This window comes from Phaethon lepturus, unplaced genomic scaffold (genome assembly GCF_000687285.1).
Source record: "Phaethon lepturus isolate BGI_N335 unplaced genomic scaffold, ASM68728v1 scaffold3554, whole genome shotgun sequence".
Taxonomy (NCBI): Eukaryota; Metazoa; Chordata; class Aves; order Phaethontiformes; family Phaethontidae; genus Phaethon; species Phaethon lepturus.
The window spans coordinates 36440-61133 of NW_010536798.1; the positions used below are offsets into that span (position 1 = coordinate 36440).

Below are 24694 nucleotides of genomic sequence, written 5' to 3' on the forward strand. Positions count from 1 at the left end.
ATCAGTGCCCAACATTGTTATTCTCACTTCTTTTTTTAATGGAATCAAGTGCCCTGTCTACTAAATAAGGGCTTTCTAATTTTATGTTATTTATTGCTTCAGAGGGGGAGGAGGAAGAATTTCCTAGCAGAGTAAAAATAAACTGGACATCATCAGACAGAAAAAATACGAACACTAACTGATAGAAAGTGTTTCCTTTAATATAAAACATAAATTATTTAGCACTGTAGGTAATTAGTGAAGTCATTAGTAAAAGTTCACAACATAATACTCAAGTAAAAAAATAGATTGACGACACTTAAAAGTGAATAAGGACTACAAGTAAAACAAACAGCACAGTTGGATATGAAATATTTCCTTCAGACAAAAGAAAGTACATTTGGCAAGACTGCTTCCAAAGCAGCCAGGAACTCTGACAAAACTGCCATGCACCTTTAGTATGTGCAGAAAACCTCATTTGAAAAATATAACTGCCTGGAATTTGCAACACTTATTTACATTGGTAAGTATGAGTAGTCCCACTGAAGACAGTGTAAGTTGCATAGGTAGTTACTCAACAATTCAGTTCAGAGCTGCAGAATGCAGTCCAAGTGAGCACTTGATGTCAGGAAAATATTTTTTAAAAGCTTATTTTTTCAGGTATACTGTAATTTCAGTGTTATCTTTGGAATTCTGCCCTTCTGAATACTGTTCTATTTCACTTACAACACATTTTAAAATGCTAATTTAATAACTTATGTAGTGTTTTGGCTTGTTTTGCTCTACATCATACTTTTTCACTTGATTCTCTGCTCCCAATGGATTGATCTACAGTCTACAGAAACGTTTAGCCTAACTTAAGGTGATATCAGATATTAAATTGGTCAACATTGTATTTGTCAGTGGGGTTCTCATGAAATATGAAAGTTGGTTTCAGATTTTACCAGTCCAGTGAGGAGTTGAACATCCAAGTTCTGTTGATTTCATGGAACTCAGGGCAAAAGTCATCCAAAACAGGTTGACACCACTGGTAAGTCACAACTGGCGCCATTTTGCATATTTGAGTGTTTTAAATTCTTTATTTCTTGTTAATCTTAGAATTGAGATTGTAGTTGCAGCCTTCAACATGTATACTGAATATAACACCAGTATTCAGAACTAAATTATGACTATACATCATACCATTCAGGCTCAAAGGCAGTATTTGTCTTTCCATTCGTGCTTAAGTTTGAGCCTCTCACTGCCTTTTTCTTCTTCTTCAATTCCACCCCATGGGCTGTAGGTTCATTTTCAACATCATTAGCTGTAACTGATGATACAGGAGTATCGAGACCCATTAAGTTGTGCTGATTTTCTATCTCGTTCTTCTGTATTCTTTTCTTCTTTTTCTTTGCACCTCTGGAGGAAGGTAGATATAAAAAGAGTAAAAGAAACACAAAGCCCAAATTTAGAGCTTTTTCCATCCACAGCTGATGTGTTAGAGCAATTGTCTGCCTGTCCTTGAGTACAATACTGAAACAGCTACAAAAACTACCATTCCACAACAGAACAAAGACAGAAAAAACATGAAGACAAAATATGAGACCACTCAGCTAGTCTACTTTTCAACATACCATAGCACTGCTTTGAGAAGAACTGCTCATGATCTTAAAAACCAGCTAGTCTTGATCAATAGTCAACAGATGTAATTAGCAAATACAAATTACCAGTTTCCTCCTCTCATAAAAGTCACTGCACTTTTTTTTTTTCCTAAGCTCAAACACCAAAATACTTGCAATTAAAGAGAGACTCCTGGTTTATTTATTCAACAAGAATAAGACAGGCAGGCAAAGTGCATAAGATTAGTTTTTCCATTTTAATTTACCTGAACTGTGACAGATTTATAGAATCAGAAATCACTTTAATGTCTATTCATGCTTATCAGATTTCATACAATGACAAAAGCATCAGCCAAGCTTCTGTATCTTTCCCAGTTAGTGCCTTTAACAAGGGAATTAGACTGGCCTTGCAAATGATGCCAGGAATTATGCAGATGTTACACTACTTCATGAATTCCCACTCTTGACAGAAGTTGTAACTTTATTTAACTATAAATATGTAGTAATCATTTGACTGTAACCTTTCATGGGCAGGTACCATCTGTGTTCAAAATTTGTACTGTGCCTAGCACAAAGAGGTCTTGGTTTGTGACCAGAACTGTTATGTTGAATGCTGCTAAAACACGTAAGTGAGTGGATGAATCAAGACTGAAGAATGTAATGAGATGTGTGCAGTCTCCCCAAAAAGGGTGCTGCAAGAGCATCACTGTTGGTGACACTGTCCTACTGTAATCATTTTTTATAGATGAAAATGTTTACACATCAGCCTTGCTAATGGACTTATAAGTACCTGCCTCTAGTTTGACTTTTTTTTTAAAGCTAAATTGTCCATTCATGACAACACATGAATTGCTGCAGCTCTAATACTGGAACATTCTGAAGGAAAACATTCTGGAGTTTAAGACCCCCTGTGTTAGGATTCCTGCAACAATTTGAGAAGTACTGCTGCACGAGGAAACCAGGGTACAAAAATCATAATTGATCAGTAATATAAGTACCAATCTACCAAGCTGAGTGTTCAGCTGGGCCTGATGTGTAATCACTTGTAAGTTTGTGCAGAGAGCACTACCTAGTGTAGCTCAACAAAACAGTAAAATGGGAATATAACTTAGGAGATAATGTCTGTATTGACAAATAGTATCTAATCATTAATATGTGAAGGGTGAAGCTTCTATGCAGATTTTCAGTATAAAGCTACTCAAATTTTGAGAAGCAGTTTCATCTTTTTATTATTTGAACATCAGATGTGATGACGTATCAAATCTTTGAGATACTTAGATAAAAACCTTAGTTCACTTAGCATCTATCATGTGGACATTTCTCTATTTCTTCCAGAGTCTGCAGAAGATAGGTTAATTGCTTGGCTAAGATAAAAATCTACTACCACCTTGAATAAAACTTGTTTTCCAATTACAAAACTGTGTTTTCTATCCAGAAATTCTGAAAGATAGACGTGTCATAAGGTCTTGCCATTCGCTTTCTTTTACAGCAGGTATTGTGGCCATAATGAATACTGTTCTAATAGACAAAACAGCAAACATTCATTTGGAGGCTCAAAGAAAGGTATAGTGAGTTGTGCAGGTGCTAACAGTTTCACTTCTCTATAGCGAAAGTGCATACTTGGCAATCACATCTCACTTCATTCTTACAAAGTTTATTTACTGCATAATCCCTATTACATACTAGCACGTGACATGGATATTAAGTGTATTTTCACAGGAAACAGGAAGATAACAGAATGTTTTAGGTGGAGCAACTAGCTAAGTACAGATTGGACAGCACCTCAAGTCATGTTGATACTGCTTTTAGATGCTAAAATAGAAAACTTCTCCAGTTAAGACTGCAACACTTGCATGTGTGTCATGTTTTAAGGTTATTTCAAGACACATCAACTGCAGTGAACAAGAAAACTACAGTTCTGTCACAGCCCATGCAGGTCATGGTTTCAGGTACAAAGAAGTGAGAGTTTTCATGAAAAATATGCAGCCATGTTTCTGAGATGTTTTATTATCTAATCTGTACTATAGTCTATAAACAGAAATATCGAACAGTCTTTCAAATTACTGGCATCAGAAATGCCAGAAGATCCTTATCTCTTCTAGCTCTCAAAATAAGGCAAAAACTTGTAGTCTCTTCTGAAAAAAACTTGGTATGCACAGTCACTGCTATTAAGTACAAAGACAGTGAATTACGTTTCATTATGTTCTAGTTCATGGAAGAGCTTGCAAAGTACATACTTGCAGATTCAAGCTTTACATCAGGAATCTACACTACTCAGATTTGCATTCTGTTCTTAAAACATGCAGTGAAAACTGCCCTCTCCATGCCAGGCAAAACACAAGCACTGAGGACAAGCGCAGCAAAAACATTGTAAAGCCTAGAATATATTTTTATTATTTAAGTATTTTAAGGCATTTCCTTCCTTAATATACATCCTATCAAAATAGTTATACCCAAAATTCAACCTTGAATTCTGCCAATGTATAGTTATATAGCCCATTCCTCATCATACTTGAGGGTTAAGCTTTCCACTCACAATTTATTTTCAAATCTAGATACACCTGGAGATAGAAAATTAAGATTTCAAGATAAGTTAAAATAAGATATGTATCTGCATTTATACGATATATGCACAGACTATTTACATGGGGAGGGGACCAGTCTGGAAAATGATCAGTGAAATAAGTTTGCTTAGATGATAGATACCTGTAATGGCAAACACAGGAAGTATTTTCAGATGTATTTTTTGAAGTAAAAATGGTTGCAATAGCTAAAGATATTGTGGAAGCCCTGGTTCAAAATGTTGATATCTTATCTGCTTACATCTTTCTCATGTATTCAACAAATACATACAATTTTTAAAAAATGCAAGTGTCACAATCAAAAGATGCTAGCTTGCATCTTCTCAGTATGTGAAAAGCTTTTGAAATTTATATTAATTAATTCTTAGAAGGTGCAAAAATAGTTTGCAGTTTGTAGCAATAAAGCCTAATACATCGCTAAGGGACACCACAGGGTAATCCCATATCCCTTATTTTTTATTTTCATGTACATTATAGTCCATGCCCTTTTCAGGGGAGAGAGTGTGTGCATGCATATGTGCATATACAAACTGTTATTTCCTTCACATTTCAGGTGTGAAACACTTTTTGAATGATTATCCTAAAGCTAACTTCTTGTTTTGCTTGCTAAAACAAAATTTTTGTTTCAACATTTCAACATTTCTCACAGTTTTCTAAAAGCAGTTGTAGAAATAACACTGCAAATTGTTGTAAGTATTTCTTGCTTACTGTATTGCAGGTGAGTCTCTCTCTGTGTCATGCTCCGAGCTAAATTTTAGGTCCCCTGACTTACTGATGACTGGTGACATCTGTAAAAGAGAAAAAAAAAAAAAAAAAGCAGGAAAGTAAAAAGACGACACACAATGGGGCCAACACATGTACATAGAAAACCCACCAGCTTCCTGAATAAGGAGAGAATATACCTCGTTTGAAAAAGAATGTCTATCAGCCATAAAATGTTAACTCCTATGTGGTTACAAACAAGGAAACAGTACCCTGCTTTAAAAAACAACACAAACCAAACAAAACAAAAAAAACCAACCCAAAAACTACTTGTAAATAAAAGACAGTTTTCAGGTATGTGTGGAAACAAGAGGTTATGAATCTGCTTGAAGTAAGCTTAAAATACAGATCGTCTGTAAAGAATTAAGTTATTTCTGCTACTGCATGAGTAAAGAGAGAATGCTGAAATGCCATTTTATTGCATAGTTTCAACAAGAGAAAGGTGCCTATTTTTTAACCCTACAAGTTTCAGTCAAATGCAGTTCAAATCACTCAGGTTACTTCATAATTCAGGGCTAAAACCAACCAACCAAACCTGGAAGAGTTTAAGTAAATTCTCTAATTTCTAGTGTAATTAAATGGGTCTCTATGCAACTTACTTCCTGTATAAACGAACCCCTTCTAATTCTAACAAGTCTCATACTTACTGCAAGAATTCCCGTAAGGAAATTTAAGCGCCCTTCCTGAGTTTACTGTCTTCAGGGACAGATTATTTTCTCTGCCTTCTTCCAGGCTGTTCAGAAATACCTGGTAACTACCCATGTAGTTTCATCTTCATGGGGGGCAGAAGCCAACACAAGTCATAGGCCTTATGTCTCACTCAAAATTTGCTCTTCTGGAACCAGAGATGCACTACACATCCAGCCAGGAACTTTATCTATTTAGGTGATTCAAGCCATGAAGGTAAATGCACTTGCTCTATAGCCTACTCTGCACAGGCAACTCGCCCATAGAAGCTGTTTCTACAGAACTTGATCTAATTAAAGATTTGTTGGATCGCAGATGGCAAGAACAAACATGTCTCCGTGTCTTTTCAGACTAGCCTTTAGGATGTTAAATTCAGTATTAAGTTTGTATTTTGTGTTCTATTACACAGTCCATGGATAATAAATTTATAGCAATGTACTTAGCTCCCCAGAACCATGTTGATGCCTCCTGTCAAAACTGTTTTAATGAGTCAAGTTTGGGAGAAATGCTGTGATACCACACCACACTCGTAATTTTCTTTCCTTGTATTCTGTACCCCTCCACACATTTCACCATTAAATGAACAACTGGTAGGGAGCTTTGCTAGTGGAATAACAGATTTCTTTTGCCATGAGCTTCCTATTTAAAATGCCAGTAATTTGTAATTGCTTTTTTGCCCTCTCTAGTGTTTTTAAAGAACAAGCCTACCTAAACCAGATTCACCATATTGTAACCCTTGTACCTAACAGTATTAGCTTAGCTGTGAGTATCTAGCAGAACTGTGGCTCTGTATGCAACAGAGACATTGGCATGAATTTCTGTCTTTCCCATAAAAAACAGCTAAACCACTGTAGTGTTTAGGACTAAGCCAACACTCACTAGCCTCTCCATCCATGAATGCTAGAGCCACAGGCCGAGAGGACTTTGCCTTGTCTAGTCTTTGAAACTGCAAAATCCTGGGCCTGTTCAGGGCTAGGAGAGACCAGCAGGAAATCTGGTGGGTAAAAACCGTAGTCGTGGCTCAACACTGGCAAATATTGCATCTCAGAAATCAAATCAGCTAGATCACTATTTGAGGGACAGCAAAAGAAAGAACAGGAAGAGTAGAGACAAGATACTTCAGACTGAAGCACTATAGTTTAGTACAGCTGTTTTCAGTCTTGAAATCTTGGCCTCTGGGAATTTATCTGTGGTTACAGCTTTGCATTAAAATTTGCATAAAAATAGTTCAATCCTGTTCAGAAAGAAGCTATGAGGACCCAAGGAGAAAACAATGGGGACAGAGAAGTTAGCTTGCTCCTGAGAGTTATCTTAATAAAAATGTCCCTCGATAATATTTTTGGTTCTGCTTGATCAGTTCAGGGGCTCAGCCTGATTCTTCCTATCTTTAAACAGACCAGTCACTTACAGCAAATGACTATGGATGTCATGTCATCTTTTCTTTTTTCCCCAATAGGTATTAATTTGCTTGTAAACCAGATACCTTTTCTTTCAAGAAAGACACAGGCACAAACATATTTTGAGACAAAACACATCATGAAGCATAGAGGTGGTTTTGGAAAACTTGAAAAAGAAAGAGCTACCAGCTTACAAATAAAGTAGCACCACACATGCTTAAGAGTAATTCAACTTGAACAGTCAGACCACATTTTAAAGGGAAAACAGAATATTTAAAAAAATAGGAAACTACAGAACTAAAAAGGCAAAACATGTTAATGTCGGGTAACATTTAAGGAAAATGGTCTATTCCTCATAGATGGTACCATAGTAACATTTCCTTCAGAGGAAGTATTTCTTCAAGAACAAAGTAATTACTATTTCAAAAGTAGGATTCGCCAAGGTGTCTCTATTTTATAATGCCTATTCAACAGTTTATGTGGAAGACCACACAGCAGCTTTGCTGACTGATTCTAGAAAAGTACAGTTTCTTTTAGCCCAGATGCCAATGCCTTTAGAAAGGGAGATCTTTAATCACATTAGGCACGAATGAAGCCCAGAATTACAGATTTCACTACAATACATTCTAATTCAATTGAATATCACATTTTTGTGGCTCTGCAATCTCTCCGAACCTTGAAACTGAAAAAACTTCATGACATGTTGAAATTCACTGAAGTGTTCCCCAGTAACCTGAAGGAAGGCACCATTAAAGGAGAAAATAGAAATAGCACGAACTATAAAATGGAAGGTTTTGATGAAACTAATAGAAAAATTTCTAGCTAGTAATTTTGGAAACATTTTGAGCAAGTTTTCTATGCTTTTTAAATTTTTACATCTAATAAATAGATTTTGAACGCAGAAAAACACTCACATCGAAAGAGCTGAAGCCCAGGGGAAAAGCATCAATTGCTTGACAGGTTAGTTTCAAATATGCTAGGCTAAGCATTCAGAAAGTCTGACAACAACCTACTCTAGGGGAAGAAGAGTGAGAATATGAATTGTTTATGTAAAGTGATAATCCCAAACTTCGTTTAAATATACATGGAATCAAGTTTTGATGATCTCTGGGTAGATTATCCAAATTGTGCAATAATAATGTAGTTCTTGAAGGTAACCCTTTTCTTTCTATGCTTACGATCATTATTTTAACATCGTTTTTACAAAGATAAATATGCTGTAAAGAATATTTTCTAACACTTTCAATGGACATTTTAAACTACTGTTTTGTTTTTGTCTATTACTACTACCCACTATTCTCACATAATGTAGAATTGAGTTCTTAACATTCAGAATCCAGTTAAATGTATTTTATATAGCAAGCGGTAGGCCATCTTAATTTCTAAAACATAGTCAAAAGATTTTATAGACAGCAGAACATTTCTGGCCAAAAAAGGAGACACTCTAGTGACTTTGAAATGTCAATGATTTGCCACAATTTTGCAAAACCCAAATTCTGGTTTCTCTTAGAACCCTATCTCAATTCCCGTCTTTTCTGCATTCAGTTTAAGGAACGGGAAAACAGCACATTTACTGGAGCAGCCAGATGACAAGTCCATCTGTATTTCGGGGGATTCTTCATCAGTGCAGTGAGAACTTCAATCCATGAAATTTCTATTGGCAGTTTAGATGTATGTTGTAATTAAAGATGACTATGACCTAATTTTGTGGCTCAGGAGTTAAGTAACTCATAAGGCAGGAAAACAAGGTTTGCATAAAATTATTATGTTATGAATGCAAAGCCGATGGTAGAAAGCATTTTGAAAGCAGGTTCTTTGAACTACAACTTTTTGTTATTATTTGCAAAGATTAATATTGAATCTTGAGTATTACACCCTCTTCTAATGTTAATGATTCCATTTTATTCACTCATCAAAATTCTGAAGATTAGCTAGATATGCATTTATAATATCTGCAGTTGGAAAACTATTTTTAATTAGACTATCTGGTATTCTCAGTAATTAAAACCATAATATTCTTCTACATTTTAAGTGCCCTATTTAGTCTCATATGGTAGCAAAATCTCATGAGTAACTGCTATGATGTTTTTCACAGTAACTGAGTTTTTGCAGTCTTAACAGAGCTAATTATTTAAGTATTCATCAAAAAAAACAGAAAGAACAATATATATCAGACCTGGATATAAGTAAGTATTTGGGAAAACATGCTTTTGGCCAAAAAACAAACACAAACCAAAAATTTAGTTATATTTTCCTCCTTGCGGTAACAACTTAAGTAACAACTTAATTAGTCATTAAATATTTTTGGATTTGAAAAAAAAAAAAGCTTCATTTTCTGTCAAAGCAGAAAAAAATAAATCAGAGGATATTACAAAATAATGAATGTTTATTATTTCCCATGTAAAAGAAATAGACATTTGCTTTCATGAGCTCTAACACTGAAAAAAAGTGAAAGGAATAGGAAGAAAAGCTGCTGTGTCACTGCTGCAACACAGGAACTGCCATAACCGATCAGCCCCCTCAGTGGTCGTCTTAGCAGTTTTGTCTCAGAAGTATCTGGTATTGCCTAAAGCCAAAGAGCTGTAGAACTTGCCTTCGTTATGACAAACAGCTGAATGATAATTTGTTTCTTCCATGTAGCACTCTGCAGCTTTTGTAAAACCATTCTACTTCAAGGCACTGCAAGTCTTACACAGAGATTTGATTCATCATTTGATTCAACTCACTATCTTCTTGGTGATTTATACGGTGCTTATATAACTTGAAATTTAAAAAAATCAGACAGATTTGTGTTTTCCAGTCATTTAGACGCTTTTGCAATCTCAGCCATTACCTCAGCATAAAATGTGTTATTAAAAAAAAAAATCCCTGAGCACATGAGTTTAGTAGCGTCTTGTAGTAGCTAGGTTCACCAGGTTAACTACGCATGGCATAAACATAAATTTCCTTCTACCAATATCAGATGTGTTCCATTCTAGCTTAATGTTCCTCCATCTTGTTTTACAGCAGAAGGGGGGAAAAAACCAAAAAGAAAAAAGAAAAAAGAGGGCATCCAATTCACCTCTCTACATCATGTACTGTTTTAAACACTCTCTTTGCTGCTCATTCTTTACTATTTTAATCTTGTAAGTATATACTCTTACACCATTTTTTCCAGGACTTTTAAATGTTTCATTACTTTTCTCTGGACTTTTTATGATTTTGTAGCGCCCTTGGATGCTGTGCAAGATAAAAAGCAACGTGTTTGCTTGGTTTTGAACTGTTACTGTACACTTTATTCATCATGCCTTTTGAATATCTGTATGTACTACATAGACTCTTACAAAATTCCAACTTATTATGAAATATGCAGTCAATTTAATTCAAAGTGCCAGTTGAATCAAAGTAACGAATATTTTGACAAAATATTACTAAAACTGAGTGTTACTAAAAAGTGCTATGAGTAATAAAAAACTATTGTTAGAAAAATATGTCAACCATAGACACTTGAGAAAACATAGGCAATCAAAACTCATAAAACAGTACTTTTCACAAAGATGAATAACGAATACTGGTTGTAAATGTTAGTAACATTAGGTAGTGCACATACTAGTATTTTGATCCAGTAAATCAACTAGATTCCAACTAGATTAAAACAGAAAAAAAGATGTGGATAACAATGATCAAGTCTTTAATGACAATAAGTATCTCAGCACTTCTCCCTTTTCTAACCAGGGTATGAGCGAAACTGGGCGAGTATAGCAACATATTCCCTCTGGGATACCTTCCTTGCCTCCAGCAATGTAGACAACAGACTAAAGAAATCGTCATGCTTTCCAGTAATGTTGTAATTTTTCCTACATTTGTTCCAGTCTGCCTTTACCGGAGTACCTGGAAGTAATGTACACTTGTCTGTCTTAGACAATGAGTTTCTGGCTATGAGTTTCTCAGCTACAAAGAGGTAAAAAATACTTCAAATTAATTATTACTGCTCAGTGTAGTGATTAATTCAATTTTTAAAGTATAGTTAGAAACAAAACACTTAATAATTCTATTTATAGTAGTTGGCTTCAACAAGACAGCTGGCTTCAACAAGACTGCCAAGTGACTAATCTGTACTCAATAATTTATTAAATGCTACTTATCTCTATTCACCTATTAAAAACAGAAGCTACACAGAAAAAGGTTAATAGAAGTAGCTTTGAGTGTTTTAACCTTAAACACTGCAATATATATAATGCAGTAAAAAGATTAGATAAATCATCTGAAAAAAAGAAAAAAATTGTAAATAAGCAACACAGCATACATTTTGAGTCTTGCAAATCAGACACAGAATATTAGATTCAATTTTAGAAAGGTACGTGGAAAAGTCAAGTCATTTGAAAGAAACATGAAAAAAGTAACTTCTACAGTAGTTATGTTAGTACCATTTGACTAAGTAAATAGCTGTGGAAAGCACTTAAGAAGGATAAAAATATTTTGGAATTTAAAAAATTCTTAAATTCTAATAGTTATTGAACTAGTTTCTATTACTTTTTTTTGCTTACAAAGTATCCCATGTTTTAAGACAATCATCAGTCTTACTTCACAGAAGGGGAACACAAGCTATGCAAAGTTTCTAATCTCTATTTGTCTGGAGAAGTGAGAATCATTTGGCCTGCTTTGCACATAACAGTATCTGTAAAGATACAAAAAAAAAAGTAAAATCAACCCCCTATTTTTTTCTTGCCGAAAAACTGATCGCTGTTTATTTATTCTTCTGTACATAGTGTATTCTGACTGTTAAACTAAAATCACAGAAACAGGGATGCTTCTGCATATAATATAGTATGTGATATGTAAACACAATGCCATATGCAACTGCAATCCAGTGTAAGTATATGGTGGGAGTGGAGAGAGATATAGTCAAGACAAAAGCCTTTCTTTCCTTTGCTACTAACTATGAAGTCTCTATAGTCCACCTTCCTGAGCAACCTACAGGATAGGTGCAGTCATTCACATCAGAGAACCATCAGCAGCTTTTAAACAGAAACATCCATTGACAAGTAAGCACGTTTAGATGCAGCGTATCTCCTGGTCTGGTAATAAGGCTTTACGGATCACATTGTATATCTTTAATTAGGATATTATTATACAGACTGAAAAACTCTTGAGAGAAAAATATCACAGCTTTTTCCTAAGCAACCTGATAGATGAGGAAATTTCATGGAAAAAAACCTGAAGAGTCTGTGGGCAGTGCATATCCCAAGAATGACAGTCAAGTGCCCAAAAGTATGCCAGGTTTTCAGAAATCGATGTTGTTTCTTCAACCATTATTTACATCAGGTAGCTGTGAGAGATACTTCTGTCAACCTTGGAATCAATGGGAGATTTCCCAGTCATTACAATGATGCAAGAGCAGGCAGAATATTTAATTGCTACATGATGGAACAGCTGGTTCCACGAGACAAACGGTAGACATCTGCTGAAAACCTACCTGCTTGCCTGGAATGAGGTCTACACATCAGAAATTTTTCCAGGAAGGATCAAAAATTAATACAGTCCACCTGGCACACAAAGGACATACTCCACCACTACTTACAGAATCCTTCTCAATCCCTCCTTCTCAAATTATTACCTTATGTAGTGTTGGAGAACCTTCCTCTGCTTCTGTTGGTCCTTCAGGTGGGAGAGGAGTAGAATCTGGTACTAATCCTGAAGGTTGTTCTTCATATTCTTCTGGAAACAGAATCCATAATTCACCATTATGAGAGCCATGAAAGAATTATGAAAGTATCTATTTTATGTGAACAACCATGACATTACAATCTAGCCAATAATGGGATGTGAACTGAAACAAGTGAAAAATGTTTGAAGCCAAACTTCGTATGAAAATTTATCAAAATTTACTTATTAACTTTCATTTATATTAGTAAGCTTAGATTTGAATGTATTTATATATAGATAATTTACATAGGTAATTATATAAAATAAAAACAATCAAACATTTACATGACTAGGAACAGAGTCCTGTTCTGTTACTGACAGCAATGCCGCTGATACTTAACAAATGTATCATATGCATTTCTTTCAATTCAATAATAAGATGGTCTCCAACTGAAATAAAAAATTATAAACCAGTTGTTTTTTTGGTTTTGGTGTTTCTTTCTTTTTTTTTTTTTTTTCTTCCTACAGACTGTTCTCTGACTTATTTTGCAAGGAAGAAAGGAAGGAGAAAATGCACAGGATGTGAAAGGGGAGGACAAAGAGGAAGGGCAGTAGTTAAGCTAACTTTAATTACCATCATCAAGTTAGCACAGTGTTATATCCAAGTTTTTTTAGGAAAAAGGCATAAATACCAGACTTCACTTGAAAGACAGAGGGAGGAACTAGAAAATGGGGGAAAGCCTCTTGAGAAATGTTGGGTTAAAAGATTTCTAAACACCAGTATAACTGATAGCTTGATAGTTTAGGAAAGCAAATTAAGCATGCGACCACACACTATGTCCATAAGTCAAATACTAACAACTGTCAGGACACTGAGCATCTTTACATCAGTTGACTCAGCAGGATGCCTCCTATATTATTTGTTCAGATTCATTTAGGTTTCTCTGTATTAGTTTACTCAAAACCGTTTTAATGACAAGGACCTGGTAGCAAGTTCAATACTCAGATATGAGATTTAACTGTTACTGTTCTTTTAAAACTTCATACTGAAATCCACTTATTTGGGAACCTACCAGTCTCCATAGAGTAGGGGGAAATTCAACAGTTTTTACAAAAGTAACTGGTTAGATCTCACAGAGACTGCCTAAGAAAAACCCAAGATGTCTGTGAAATGCTCTGATGTGTCCTAAAACATTGCCAAGGTAGGGCATGAACCATATGTAAGAAGAGATGAGGAATTAATGCAGTTGACTGATAACTAAGCCAGTACTTTTTAAGCTGGAATGTTTAATTAAGTGCCAATATCTTCCTAAGTCAGGTATGTCAACTTGCTAAGTGGTTAACTAACTTAATACAAATTCTGCATCACGGTAAGTCATCATTATGCCATCTGCGTGCTACATAAATTCATATCTTCAACACAATAAGCAGTACAGCATGGTAAAATCTTGGACCATCAGTTAAACCCACACCGGTATACCAGGAAGACAGCAGTAAACTTACTTTCACCAGCCACATAATTAGCTGGAAAATAGCCTTGCTGTCCATTTGCTAGGCTGCCAAACCACCAGTTATCATTATCTTTGTATAACACTTGGATAATGTCACTGCGATGGATGGTTAGCTCATCTGATCGATGCGCTGTGTAGTCATAAAGAGCCACTACCTAAAAGAGAGATAAGAGCACCACAGCTTTATCACAACCATGCCACAGAGAAAAAAGCGCAACATTCACTTCCTCTTGCAGAAAAGCAGCTGAAACCAAAGCTGCACTTTGGTAAAAGCTGAGGCTGTCTCAAGTTTTGCTAATGGGATCAGGGGTGGTGGGAAAGCAGCAGGAGAGGCAAGATAAAGGACTGTGGGATTGTAGAAATGGTTAAGAACATTCAATTCACTAAGATTAGCTTCAAAACAGCAGCTGTTAGTTTTATAAGCAATTTACTTGTGAAGCAAAAGGAAAAAAAAACACTTCATACATTCACTTTCTCAGAATTGTTACACCACCTTCAGATCCCATTCTGTGTGTGCTTGTGGAAGCATATGTGTTCGAATAAATACTTCAACAGTATGACAGTTTTAACGAAGGAAAAATTCAGTGCAAAAATGTCATTGCGAAGTTTTGCTTTGATCACTCCACTTTTTCTTGTTATTGTGTTTAGAAATAAGGATTTGCATATACAATTTTATAAATATCTGCCAAAAATTCATTTATATTCCACTTCCCATAATGAATCAATTTGCCGGTGAAATACAGTACATCTATACCTTTCTGGAAAGAAGTACTAATAGTGGTCAGCACCATGCATACTAAGAATACATTACCAGAAGCCTGCTTTCTACTCTGAATATGAAAATGTCTAGTGTAATTTCTTATTTATTTCCTATGCCCTACGAACAAAAACCTGTCCTGATGAATTCAGAGCAGTAAAGACTGAAAAGAAAACAAGTGAACTGAAAGAATAAGGGAATTGCTCACTTCCCTCATCGTAAGTGAAGAACAAAATTATGACCTATTTTACACAAAGAACATTTCTTCCCTACATATAATCTTCACCTCTGAACCCTCTACGAAATTGTAAGTAAAGAGCTCAGAAACAGGAATTGTCAGGAGTGATAGGAGGTTATAGGAGATTGAAGGAGACAGCAAAGTTACTACGAAGACAGGGATTTGGAGAAACACTTCCTTTTTTTATTACTCATGCATGAATTTAAATTCTGAGGCTCCTGAACTGTACAGTGCTTTTTATATTTGTATGTCTATTCTGCGCAAGATAACCTGTGAGTTATGTGTGTAAAAATATTGCCAAGGCCACTTGTATTTTCATACTTCCATGTGATCAATTAAACAGATTAAATCAGTTATGAATGGGAAAAGATGGAAATGATTCCACCATTGCAAATTCTATGTGGAAATTTGTGAGCTGGTCAGCAAAGAATTAGTATCAGCATAGTTCTCAGTAGACAGGAAATTTATCTAAATATGCATTCAGTAATCTTGAACTTACATAAAGAAGCTAAACAATAAGATATCATCTGTTATTGAAACTCTCCTCCCAGCCTTAGGAAAGCTATTACAGGTGATGTTGACAATGTAGAAATATGAACTTTAGAATAGAACCAAACTAAAACACACTAAAGAGCACCATAGATAAACAATACAGAACTGGAAGCTTGCATAATCTTGTCCAGTAAGGGTTGCTCTAACAGTGCCCACCTCAGTTAAGTGGTAATGGTTTCCTTAGTGATAGCACTAGGAAAATCATGAGGTCACTTAAGGTAAAGAAGAAAAAAAGGGGAATGTAACACTAATTACTTGGCAGCGTGAAAAACAATGAAAGGCAGAGCAACAAATACTTCTTTTTGCAGTGTCTTTTGAAAGATAGTTCTAGTGTAAATGCTTTGGTTTTTGGAAAAAATTACAAAAATTTAGTAACACAGAAACACTGCCAACAAGCAGTTCAAACTGATCAAGCAAGTCCCACTGTCTGTCTCCTCGAAATAAAAAATTAAAATACCAATGTGCCCTGTAATACAACTGGTTGAGCAAGCCTGACAATTTAAAAGAAATGTGGAAATTGCCATTATATTCTCTGGAGACATATGATCAGACAACGAGCATGAGAGAACACACGAAATGCACCTCTGCACCAAAGAAGAATACGAAACACTCACAACTATGCCCAAAGCAATGGAATTTCTTCTGGTGTAACATTCAGATGTGTTAAATTCTATCTGGGTCCAAGTTCAATCAAAAAAAAAAAATCTACATTCACCGCAATTTTACAAAATTATTTTTTAAGAGTGACACAAAAACAGCAGTAATGTGGTTATGGTGGTTATGAACATGTGTAAGAATTACAAAAGCTAGGGTAGCAAAAAAAAATCTTTGGGATCATGCTTAAAAAAAAGAATGTGCTTTTAAAAGCATAGATACAGGGTAACAGGTATAGAAGATACTGCAAAAAATTACATAATACTTACTGTCTCTTTCCCGAGTGGACAACTGCTTCCTTCTCTCACACCCAGTGCAGTCAAGCAGTCATCATTCTAGAAGAAATTATTTTAAAACTTCAATGTGAAATATTTTGAGTATTTTCCTGTCTACTGTAAAACAGTAAGAATTATCTGTAATAAAACACTTTTTTAAAAAAAGAAAAAGCAGAAGTGATGTTAAGCAACACTGAGTAATATTTGCTATGTAGATATTTAGAAAAAGATACTGAGTTTTTCAAGTATGCACACTACACTACAGATAACATGGGGGAAGACACGGGATTGATGACTATGCAGTATAAGCTTGTTTGCATTGCAAACACTACAGTAAATGTTTAAGAACTTATTGCAGTGAACTTTACCTCTGAACCAGTATGCAAAAGATGCCACTTTCATATAATGGAGAATTTCAGGTTGGTCTTAATAACCAATACTTTCCATTTAATTCTAATTGTTCTATCTTTACCGCTTATTCTTCAGACTTCCAACAAAGTCAAAGGAATAGCAGGTATAGAATGCAGTAATTAGTATGTGCCTGTACCTACAAAATTTGATTTCTGTAAAACAACAGAATTCTTCAGTTGAAAGATGATTTAAAACAGGAAAATTATGAAAATTAGCAGAGGAACAACAAACTAGAACAAAGGAAGAGATGGAAGTCCTTTGCTGGTGTTACTTAATTTTTTTTCAGTGGCCTATTTTCACAGAGGGGAAACCAGTTTCCCCTAGATTTTGTGTGCGTCAAAGGATACAAATTACAATGCAGAATAGAAATATTACACAGCAATTAAAATAGAAGAATCAAATGCAAGCTTAGTGAAGTAAACAACATTTCCACCCATAACAGATTGTACCACATTATAAACAGCATTTAAATTTGAGAAATCCTATTTAACATACTTCACTTTTTTTGTATTTTACGACCCCGCCTCCTTTAACTGTCTTTTGCATGAACTTCTTTCTCTTCTCTTGTTTTTTTAGAACATAGATCTAAAATGTATTGCTCCTTTTATTTTTTTTAATTAGGGTGATCCAAGGAATATCATTACTGCAATCCTCAGCAGAATAAACGGCATTCTGTAGATCAGAGATTCTTGCCCTCAACACTGTTTTCCTAACTTAGGCTTATTCCAAATGGGAAAGAAATCACTGATTATCCTGAACACAGAGGTTTCATCCAGTCTCTAGATTCTTTCAGTATTGCTACAGTAGTTACAGACACATGCAGTACATAGAGATGAACACAGTATAAAAGCAAACAGTTGCACTCAGTTCTTATCATCTACCAGAACATCTAAGAGTTCTGAATAATTATGTACATACATGGGGAGAGGGAATAAAAATGTAACTGCCTGATTTGATAAACAAATTTTCAACAAAAACTGGCAGAACTGCAGTTCAGAGTCTGTGGCTTGTTCAGTGGTCTAGTGGTAGTTAGCACTGCCTTACAGGTTTCAGCTAATTCTCATTTTCCATTCTCAAGGTTAAGAGAACTGTGCAGGCAATGTGCTTAGCCTGTGGGATGGGAGTGCCTCCTGTTGCTCAAAAATGATTCATCAGAATTATTAGGAGTACTATTTAGGTATCTAGTTCAGGTACTCATATTGCCCCATTATTGTGTCTCAATCTGTCTCTCTCTCTTTTTAATAAAGTATTTATGTGCTCTCAAACATTCAAGGTAAGAAGAGCTTGAAGAGAGTGAGCTGTTTGGAAATAACAAGCTAAAATCCATGAGTCATCCTGAGACTATGTTGAATGTTCTCAGACACTGTGTTAAACTTTTAAGGCATCAACAATCCAAAGATTTTCCTGTTAAAGAAGTACTCTGAGTATGTCATGGGCTGCACACACACCCTACCTCTAGTGGAACCGGGCAATTGCCATGGCTGCCTACCACAAATGTAGCTACTGCAAGGCACCAGAGCTGCCTCTGGTGTGCCATGCCATTTCCCAAATAGTGCCAACACTGCAAGTAACATCCAGCAAAAACTACTGGCCTTTCAGTTTAGAAACATAATTTTTTATGTTGTCTCACAAGATTAAGCCACATTTTCAGGATTCCAAAAAAGCAACAGACATACTGAAGTGTATGAATACATCATTCTTAACACATTAATAATGTCTCCTTTTTTAAATGCAAGATGGAAACTAGTTAATCCTTTTCTTGCATCAGAACAGACATGGGGCTATAGTTATGTTCTGAGGGTTGGTGTTTTTGGGAGACAGACCATCTGTGAGAAACAGGAACAAAATGCTTGCTGAAAAAGCCCACTGCATCACACTGATTTTGGTTGAACAAAGCTGTTAGGAGCTTTCAGTGTAAGGAACGTCCTCAGAAGATGATAAATAGATCCAGCAGTCAATGCAGAGTTCTAGTCGATGGAATATTATGCTGGTTATGCGTAACTAACCCACTTAGTGTTGACATTTCTAGCACAAAACCAAACAAAAAAAACGTTTTAAGATATTAATATAAAAGACAGCTTTGCAGGTAAGAGTAAACTGATATATAAGTTGCTGCATTAAGTGTCACCGATTCCTGATAATAGCACTAATTAAAATGTTTATGGCTTCATTTTAATTGGGCAGTTTCAGTGACTGTGATAATGGAGGTTTTGCTTTTATTCATGCAGATGTATAGCGGCCAGCAGGATTTGGGCATTAGATAGCATTCATTCCCTTACGAGAAGCAGCACTGAGTAAGAACAAGTGATTATGTCATTACTGCCTTTTCTGTAAAAAATTTCAGTATTGGACAACAATATATCGAATACCACAATATCAAAATTTAAAGAAAAAAATATGGAAAAATGTGAAGTCTACCAGTGGTTTCTTATGCTGCTTCTTAAATGTAAATACATTCTTCATCGTAACAGAATAAACATACAGAATAAGTCCCACTTCTAATTAGTCACTAACTCTTAATAGCTACACTTGGAAAACAAGCTTTTCTAAGATTAATCTGAGGCAGACAGTACACAGACCGGGGTGAACCCCAATGTCTGTGCATACAGGGCCAAAGCCACCCTCCCTCCTTTTCTTGTTAGAGTGACAGACTTCATGATGTGAAGGACAAACATCTATTTCTTGGATGCTGCACAGCACCACTGCTTCTCTCCCCTCCACCTGCCTATACCTGCTATCTGCCTGAATGGGAGAGAAACTGGGTTACTTCTGCAAACACTCCATTAAAGACATGGGGAACAAGCGTTAAAGCTTCTCTTGTCTTTTGAGTAAATCTGTGCCTCAGTGTCTAATAGCCTAGGTCCTGAGACTGTTACCTTTTAGGTTTGTTGTTGGTTTTATGTTTTTGTTTGGTTTTTTTCAAGGAGACAAAATAAGAAATAAACTTACAGTGCTCAAAAAACCCACAACTGGCTTAAAAATTAGATAAAATTTAAAACATTTATACATCTTACAACATCAATCTGAGCTTTTACAGTTGCTTCATTGTTTTCCTTTTTCCTTATGAACTCGAGGGTTAGAAATTTACTTAATCCTCTCCTTCCCCCAGAATGTCATGCAAACTCTTTACCCCGGTAACTAAAGTTTTAAATTAAATACTAAATACGCTGAGACATAGCATAAAATAATTGAATATTGTCAGCACTGTCGTATTTCTGTTCTTGTTCTCTGGTCCAATTAATTGTCATCACACTCCTAGCTCAGGACACCTAACTGTACCACTTTAGTCTACAGGAAACAGAAGGACAACGACAATATCAGTAGCTAAACTAAAACTATTCTAGAAGTATTAATTGCTAAGAATAATGTAGTCGTCTTTGGTCTTAATTAATTTGTCTGTAGACACAGTAAAGTTACTTCCTTAGGCTTCAAATGACTACAATCCTTATTTGATTACAGTCCTTCAATATTTAATGAGCATGGGAATCTATAATCTGCCTAGAGGGGAAAAAAAACCCAAAAACCACCCAACAAAACTGTGCCAGGCTGCACTTTATTGAAACCTGCAATGTACAAACAGAAAACAGAAATGCAAACACAGCTGCTGCAGTAAAGCCTGCAGGGATAAAATCAAGAAAGAAAAGAAAAAAGGGAAAAAAGAACAATTCAGAAGCATGTAAAATACTCTATCTCCTGAAATTATTCCAAACCTCTTCAATTACTCTGTCATTTGCAAATATGCTACTTTCTTGATATCAATTACTCAGTTTACCTGCACTTACAACATATAAATTACTGCATTTATAACTGAAAAAACTAACAAAAATATTGAAAACCTTAATTTAATCCTCAGAAAAAAATATTTTAAACTAGCTGCTATTTAGTATTTTCCAAAACAGTTGATCCTGTAAATATTTGTAGAGCTTGTTGTGATGGAGAACATTAAAATACTGATTGAACAATTTATACGTTATTTGCTTGAAGATACCTCTTTTGTGAATAAAGACAGGATTTAAAAAACCCCTCTTTACAATGAGAACTTGTGAATAAATGACTTTTTATAGTTAAACATCAATTTAAAAAAAAATGCAAAGATAGAATTCCTTACCGTCTGTAGTCTACCCAATAGTGTTCGGCTAAGAGGATTTCCTACTGGGCTGAAACACCCTGTGAAAAGAAAAGGCTGTGAATTTTCTGCTTGTTATCCTTTTCCATCGAATAAACCATTTTATTTTAAAATCATTATATTAGCAGGATATGTTTGACAAAATTCTAATGAAAAGCAGCAGCATCTTTCAGTTACAACTATGCATCCTTCAGTCAGGAACAGTCGGAGGGTTTATTTAACTAACAGACCTGACACAAGGTTAACTAATCCAATATTTCCATTCAAATGAATTGGAGAAATAGCTCAAGCTATGTCCACATGCCACCTCGTGCTCAAAGCTGACACTATTATCTAGGCTGTATTGCTTTTCTCCATTGAATTTCTGAGTAATGCATACAAAGTTTTCCAACAGAAATGATCACAAAAACTCTCAAAGGAATTACTTCCTTACTTTATCTGAAAGAATAACTACGCCTATTCAGTAGTTCCCTTTGATCATCTGAGTCCCTATCACAACACATCTTGCTGTTTATTTTATTCACTCTCTACATAGTGCATTTGAACAAGTACTTGTAAATTCTTTTCTTTTCAAACTATTCTGTTAACTACTAGGCTCAGGAAAATCCTTTCATCATCTATGGGTTTATCTTTTTGTTATTGGTCTCCTCAGCTGTATACTTAAGAAAACATCTTAAAAAGAGAAGATACAAAAATCTGAAAATTCTTGAACATGACAGTGAAAAATGTTACTGCTTCGTTGGAGAACAGTTTCTTATGCATAAAGATGCCAGACAACACAGAATTAAGCTCACTGGATTTTCTCTGTGAGACACTAGATTTGAAACAACTTTTGTTTTCAGAGAGGAACAAATTCTGAAAATTTATTTTCATTTGCCACTCCAAAAGACTACTCTTGAGGAGTCCAGTATCTGAATAAAGAGGACTTTTCGGATTCCCATGCACTGGCACAGCTCCAGAAGGAAACTTGCACAACTCCACCTACAGTACACTTTCCAAAGCCTAGTGGTTTAGACTTTCACAGGAGATTTACTCATAAATGTTTAATCATTAAGATATTTAGGTATTTCTAAACGTAAGAAAAGCTGCAAGCTCAAACAATCGTAGTTAAACCACGCTCCTGCAGATCTGCAGGTGAATAATTTTGTACTTGGGAGAAATCCTAAATAAGTGCAATAATTGCTTTTTCAATTTTGTGTATGAATTAAAAAATTTGTGATCCTAATAATTTCAAAAAAACCTTGTATAAATTCTAAAATATTTCACTTTGAAAGGCTTACTTTGATTTTTATTACTTTTTTCCACCTCTTTTCAGAAGTGGAAAGAGATGAGAATACAAATTGTTTTCTCAATTCAACCCATACTCAAAGACAGTAGACCTGAAGCTTGCCTTTTTTAAAAATAAGCTATTTGCTAAAACATTTGTTCAGCACTAACACCAAAAGTCAGTGGGGATATTACTCCTAATATTGTTATCTACATACTTATACAGTCATAAAACAAGCTGCTACAGATATGATATTACATATGGATACACTAAGTGTCCTATCAACTCTGAATAAAAAAAACCCCACAACACAACAAACTCAAGACAATAAAATGTCTGCATGATAATTTTTTTTCTTTAGACAGCTAAGTGTTCTACCATAGGATTTTCAATTTCAGCATTGTAGTGTTGTGCCAGTTCATATTCTAAAATAAAAGCTGTATAAAATACATGATGAAAACAATTGCTTGTTTGGAAAAATCTTCAAACTTTAATTAAAAAAAAAAAAAAATCTGTATTTTTATCAGTAACATCACTGACTTTCTTGTTCTCCTAAGGAAAAGATATATTACCTCAAAGTACTTCTGGACTGTATGTTTATGTATGCGAGTACTCCTGTGCAGGCTCTATACTTAGCTGCTTGTCAGGTGAAAACTTCATGGTTAGACTGCTATCTCCAATTAAGCCTGAATAAAGGGTAATGCAAACCTGTTCTGCTGCACGCATAGGAAACAAACAGGTGCGTAACTCAAAGATACCGGGAGCACTGTACTGAATTCTAGCAGCTGGCACTGGTTTTGATTTAGCATTTTCCTTGACTAGAGCCTTCTTCCGAAACAAGCAGGAAATCCTTACTACTTCGCTTGAGGTGTGAACACTAAATAGGCCACAGCACACTTGGGTCCAAATATTCTATGCACCACAGAGCCAATGCTATTTGTTCATACTTATCATGCCTATTGGTTACCCCAAACTAGTCTTTAGTGTTACCCGTCAGTTGTTTTCGGTTATCAAGCATTCCTTTAGTAGTTCCTGCATTCAAAAGTCATACTAAAAACAAAACAACCCCCCAAAACTGTTCACATCTTCCTCTTTCACAAAACAAGGTCCATTCAGCAAGCAAGGGAATATCCATCCCTGCTTTCTCAAACAACGCAGTAGACTTTTAAAGTAATTTTACACAGCTATTGGCTTGACGTGGTTCCATGCTTGATGAAGCATGTAAACGACACCGAGCAGGTGTGACAGCCTCAGCAGCGCTTGCTTTGGTTATGTCTGATCCAGGCTGTGCAAAGTTTTCAACTACTATAGTGAGGTATTGAAATTGCGGTCAGGATTGCAGAAGGACATTTCCACTTCATCCAAAAATGAAGTTCACAGGACACTATGACCTGTTAGGACTCTCACTTAGCCTAAGCTTATATAAAGGTAATTAAATCCCTTGTAAGGTCAAATCTGAAATAAAACAACACCCAGGTTAATCTAGACTGTCTTATCTTAAGGATGCTTCAGAATCAATAATGGAGAAGCATTTTTAGAGATTCAGAGGGTTTACTTCAACTCTCCAACAATCTTCTTTCTTAACAGCATTTGCTGCCTTCACCTTTAAAACCCCGTATGTCTTGAGAATCTAATCTTCCCTATGAAAGTAATAACATTTGAGCTCTTGTATTCCCTATCAGTTTGCATTGATTCTTCAGTGGTCTCCTTTATATGGAATTTTACATGAGAAGAATAAATTATTTCTTAGAAGAACCTACTGCTAATGTCTAAAGGCAATGTTAGAGGTCTCAAAATTATAGATGCTACTGCTTTTTTTCAAATAATCAGAATTTTCACACTAACACAATTTAACAGCAGGACAGCTCTTCTTTATGGTCCACATAATCCTCTCACTGTGATTACTTTGTGAGTCCAAGGATGTGCTGATTTAGTTAAATGCCTGCCAAAGAATTGGTGTCTTTTAAAAAACAATGTAGCTGTCTGCCTTGAGAGGGAGTCTGAAACTGTATCAGTTTCCTGTACAATTTGAACAGTGAACAGAAAGCCTATCCTTAGCTCCCAAGTCACTTCTGGCAATATATTCTCTGCCAGTATAATTGCAACTAAAGCAAAAAGATGATGGAAACCAAGTAGTTGTTCTCCTGTCCAAAACACATGTCTATACTACCAAGTTCCCAGTTTTATTGCGTGCTTTCACTGAAGAACTACCCTCTGCTCTAGATAAGCACATTAGCGTGAACTGATCAAATTCTAAACACTTGGGCTGAAAA

At 35.4% G+C, this 24694-nt stretch overlaps 1 protein-coding gene across 1 annotated transcript in view; it reads right to left on the reverse strand.

Annotated features, from left to right (window-relative positions):
- Positions 1-1148: 1148 nt before the first annotated feature.
- The window catches only part of AHI1 (Abelson helper integration site 1), a 91017-nt gene continuing 67471 nt past the window's right edge, over positions 1149-24694 (reverse strand). The window contains 6 exon segments of the mRNA XM_010286268.1: positions 1149-1377; positions 4868-4947; positions 12602-12702; positions 14134-14296; positions 16612-16677; positions 21137-21195. Coding sequence (XP_010284570.1) covers positions 1149-1377; positions 4868-4947; positions 12602-12702; positions 14134-14296; positions 16612-16677; positions 21137-21195 — 698 coding nt within the window.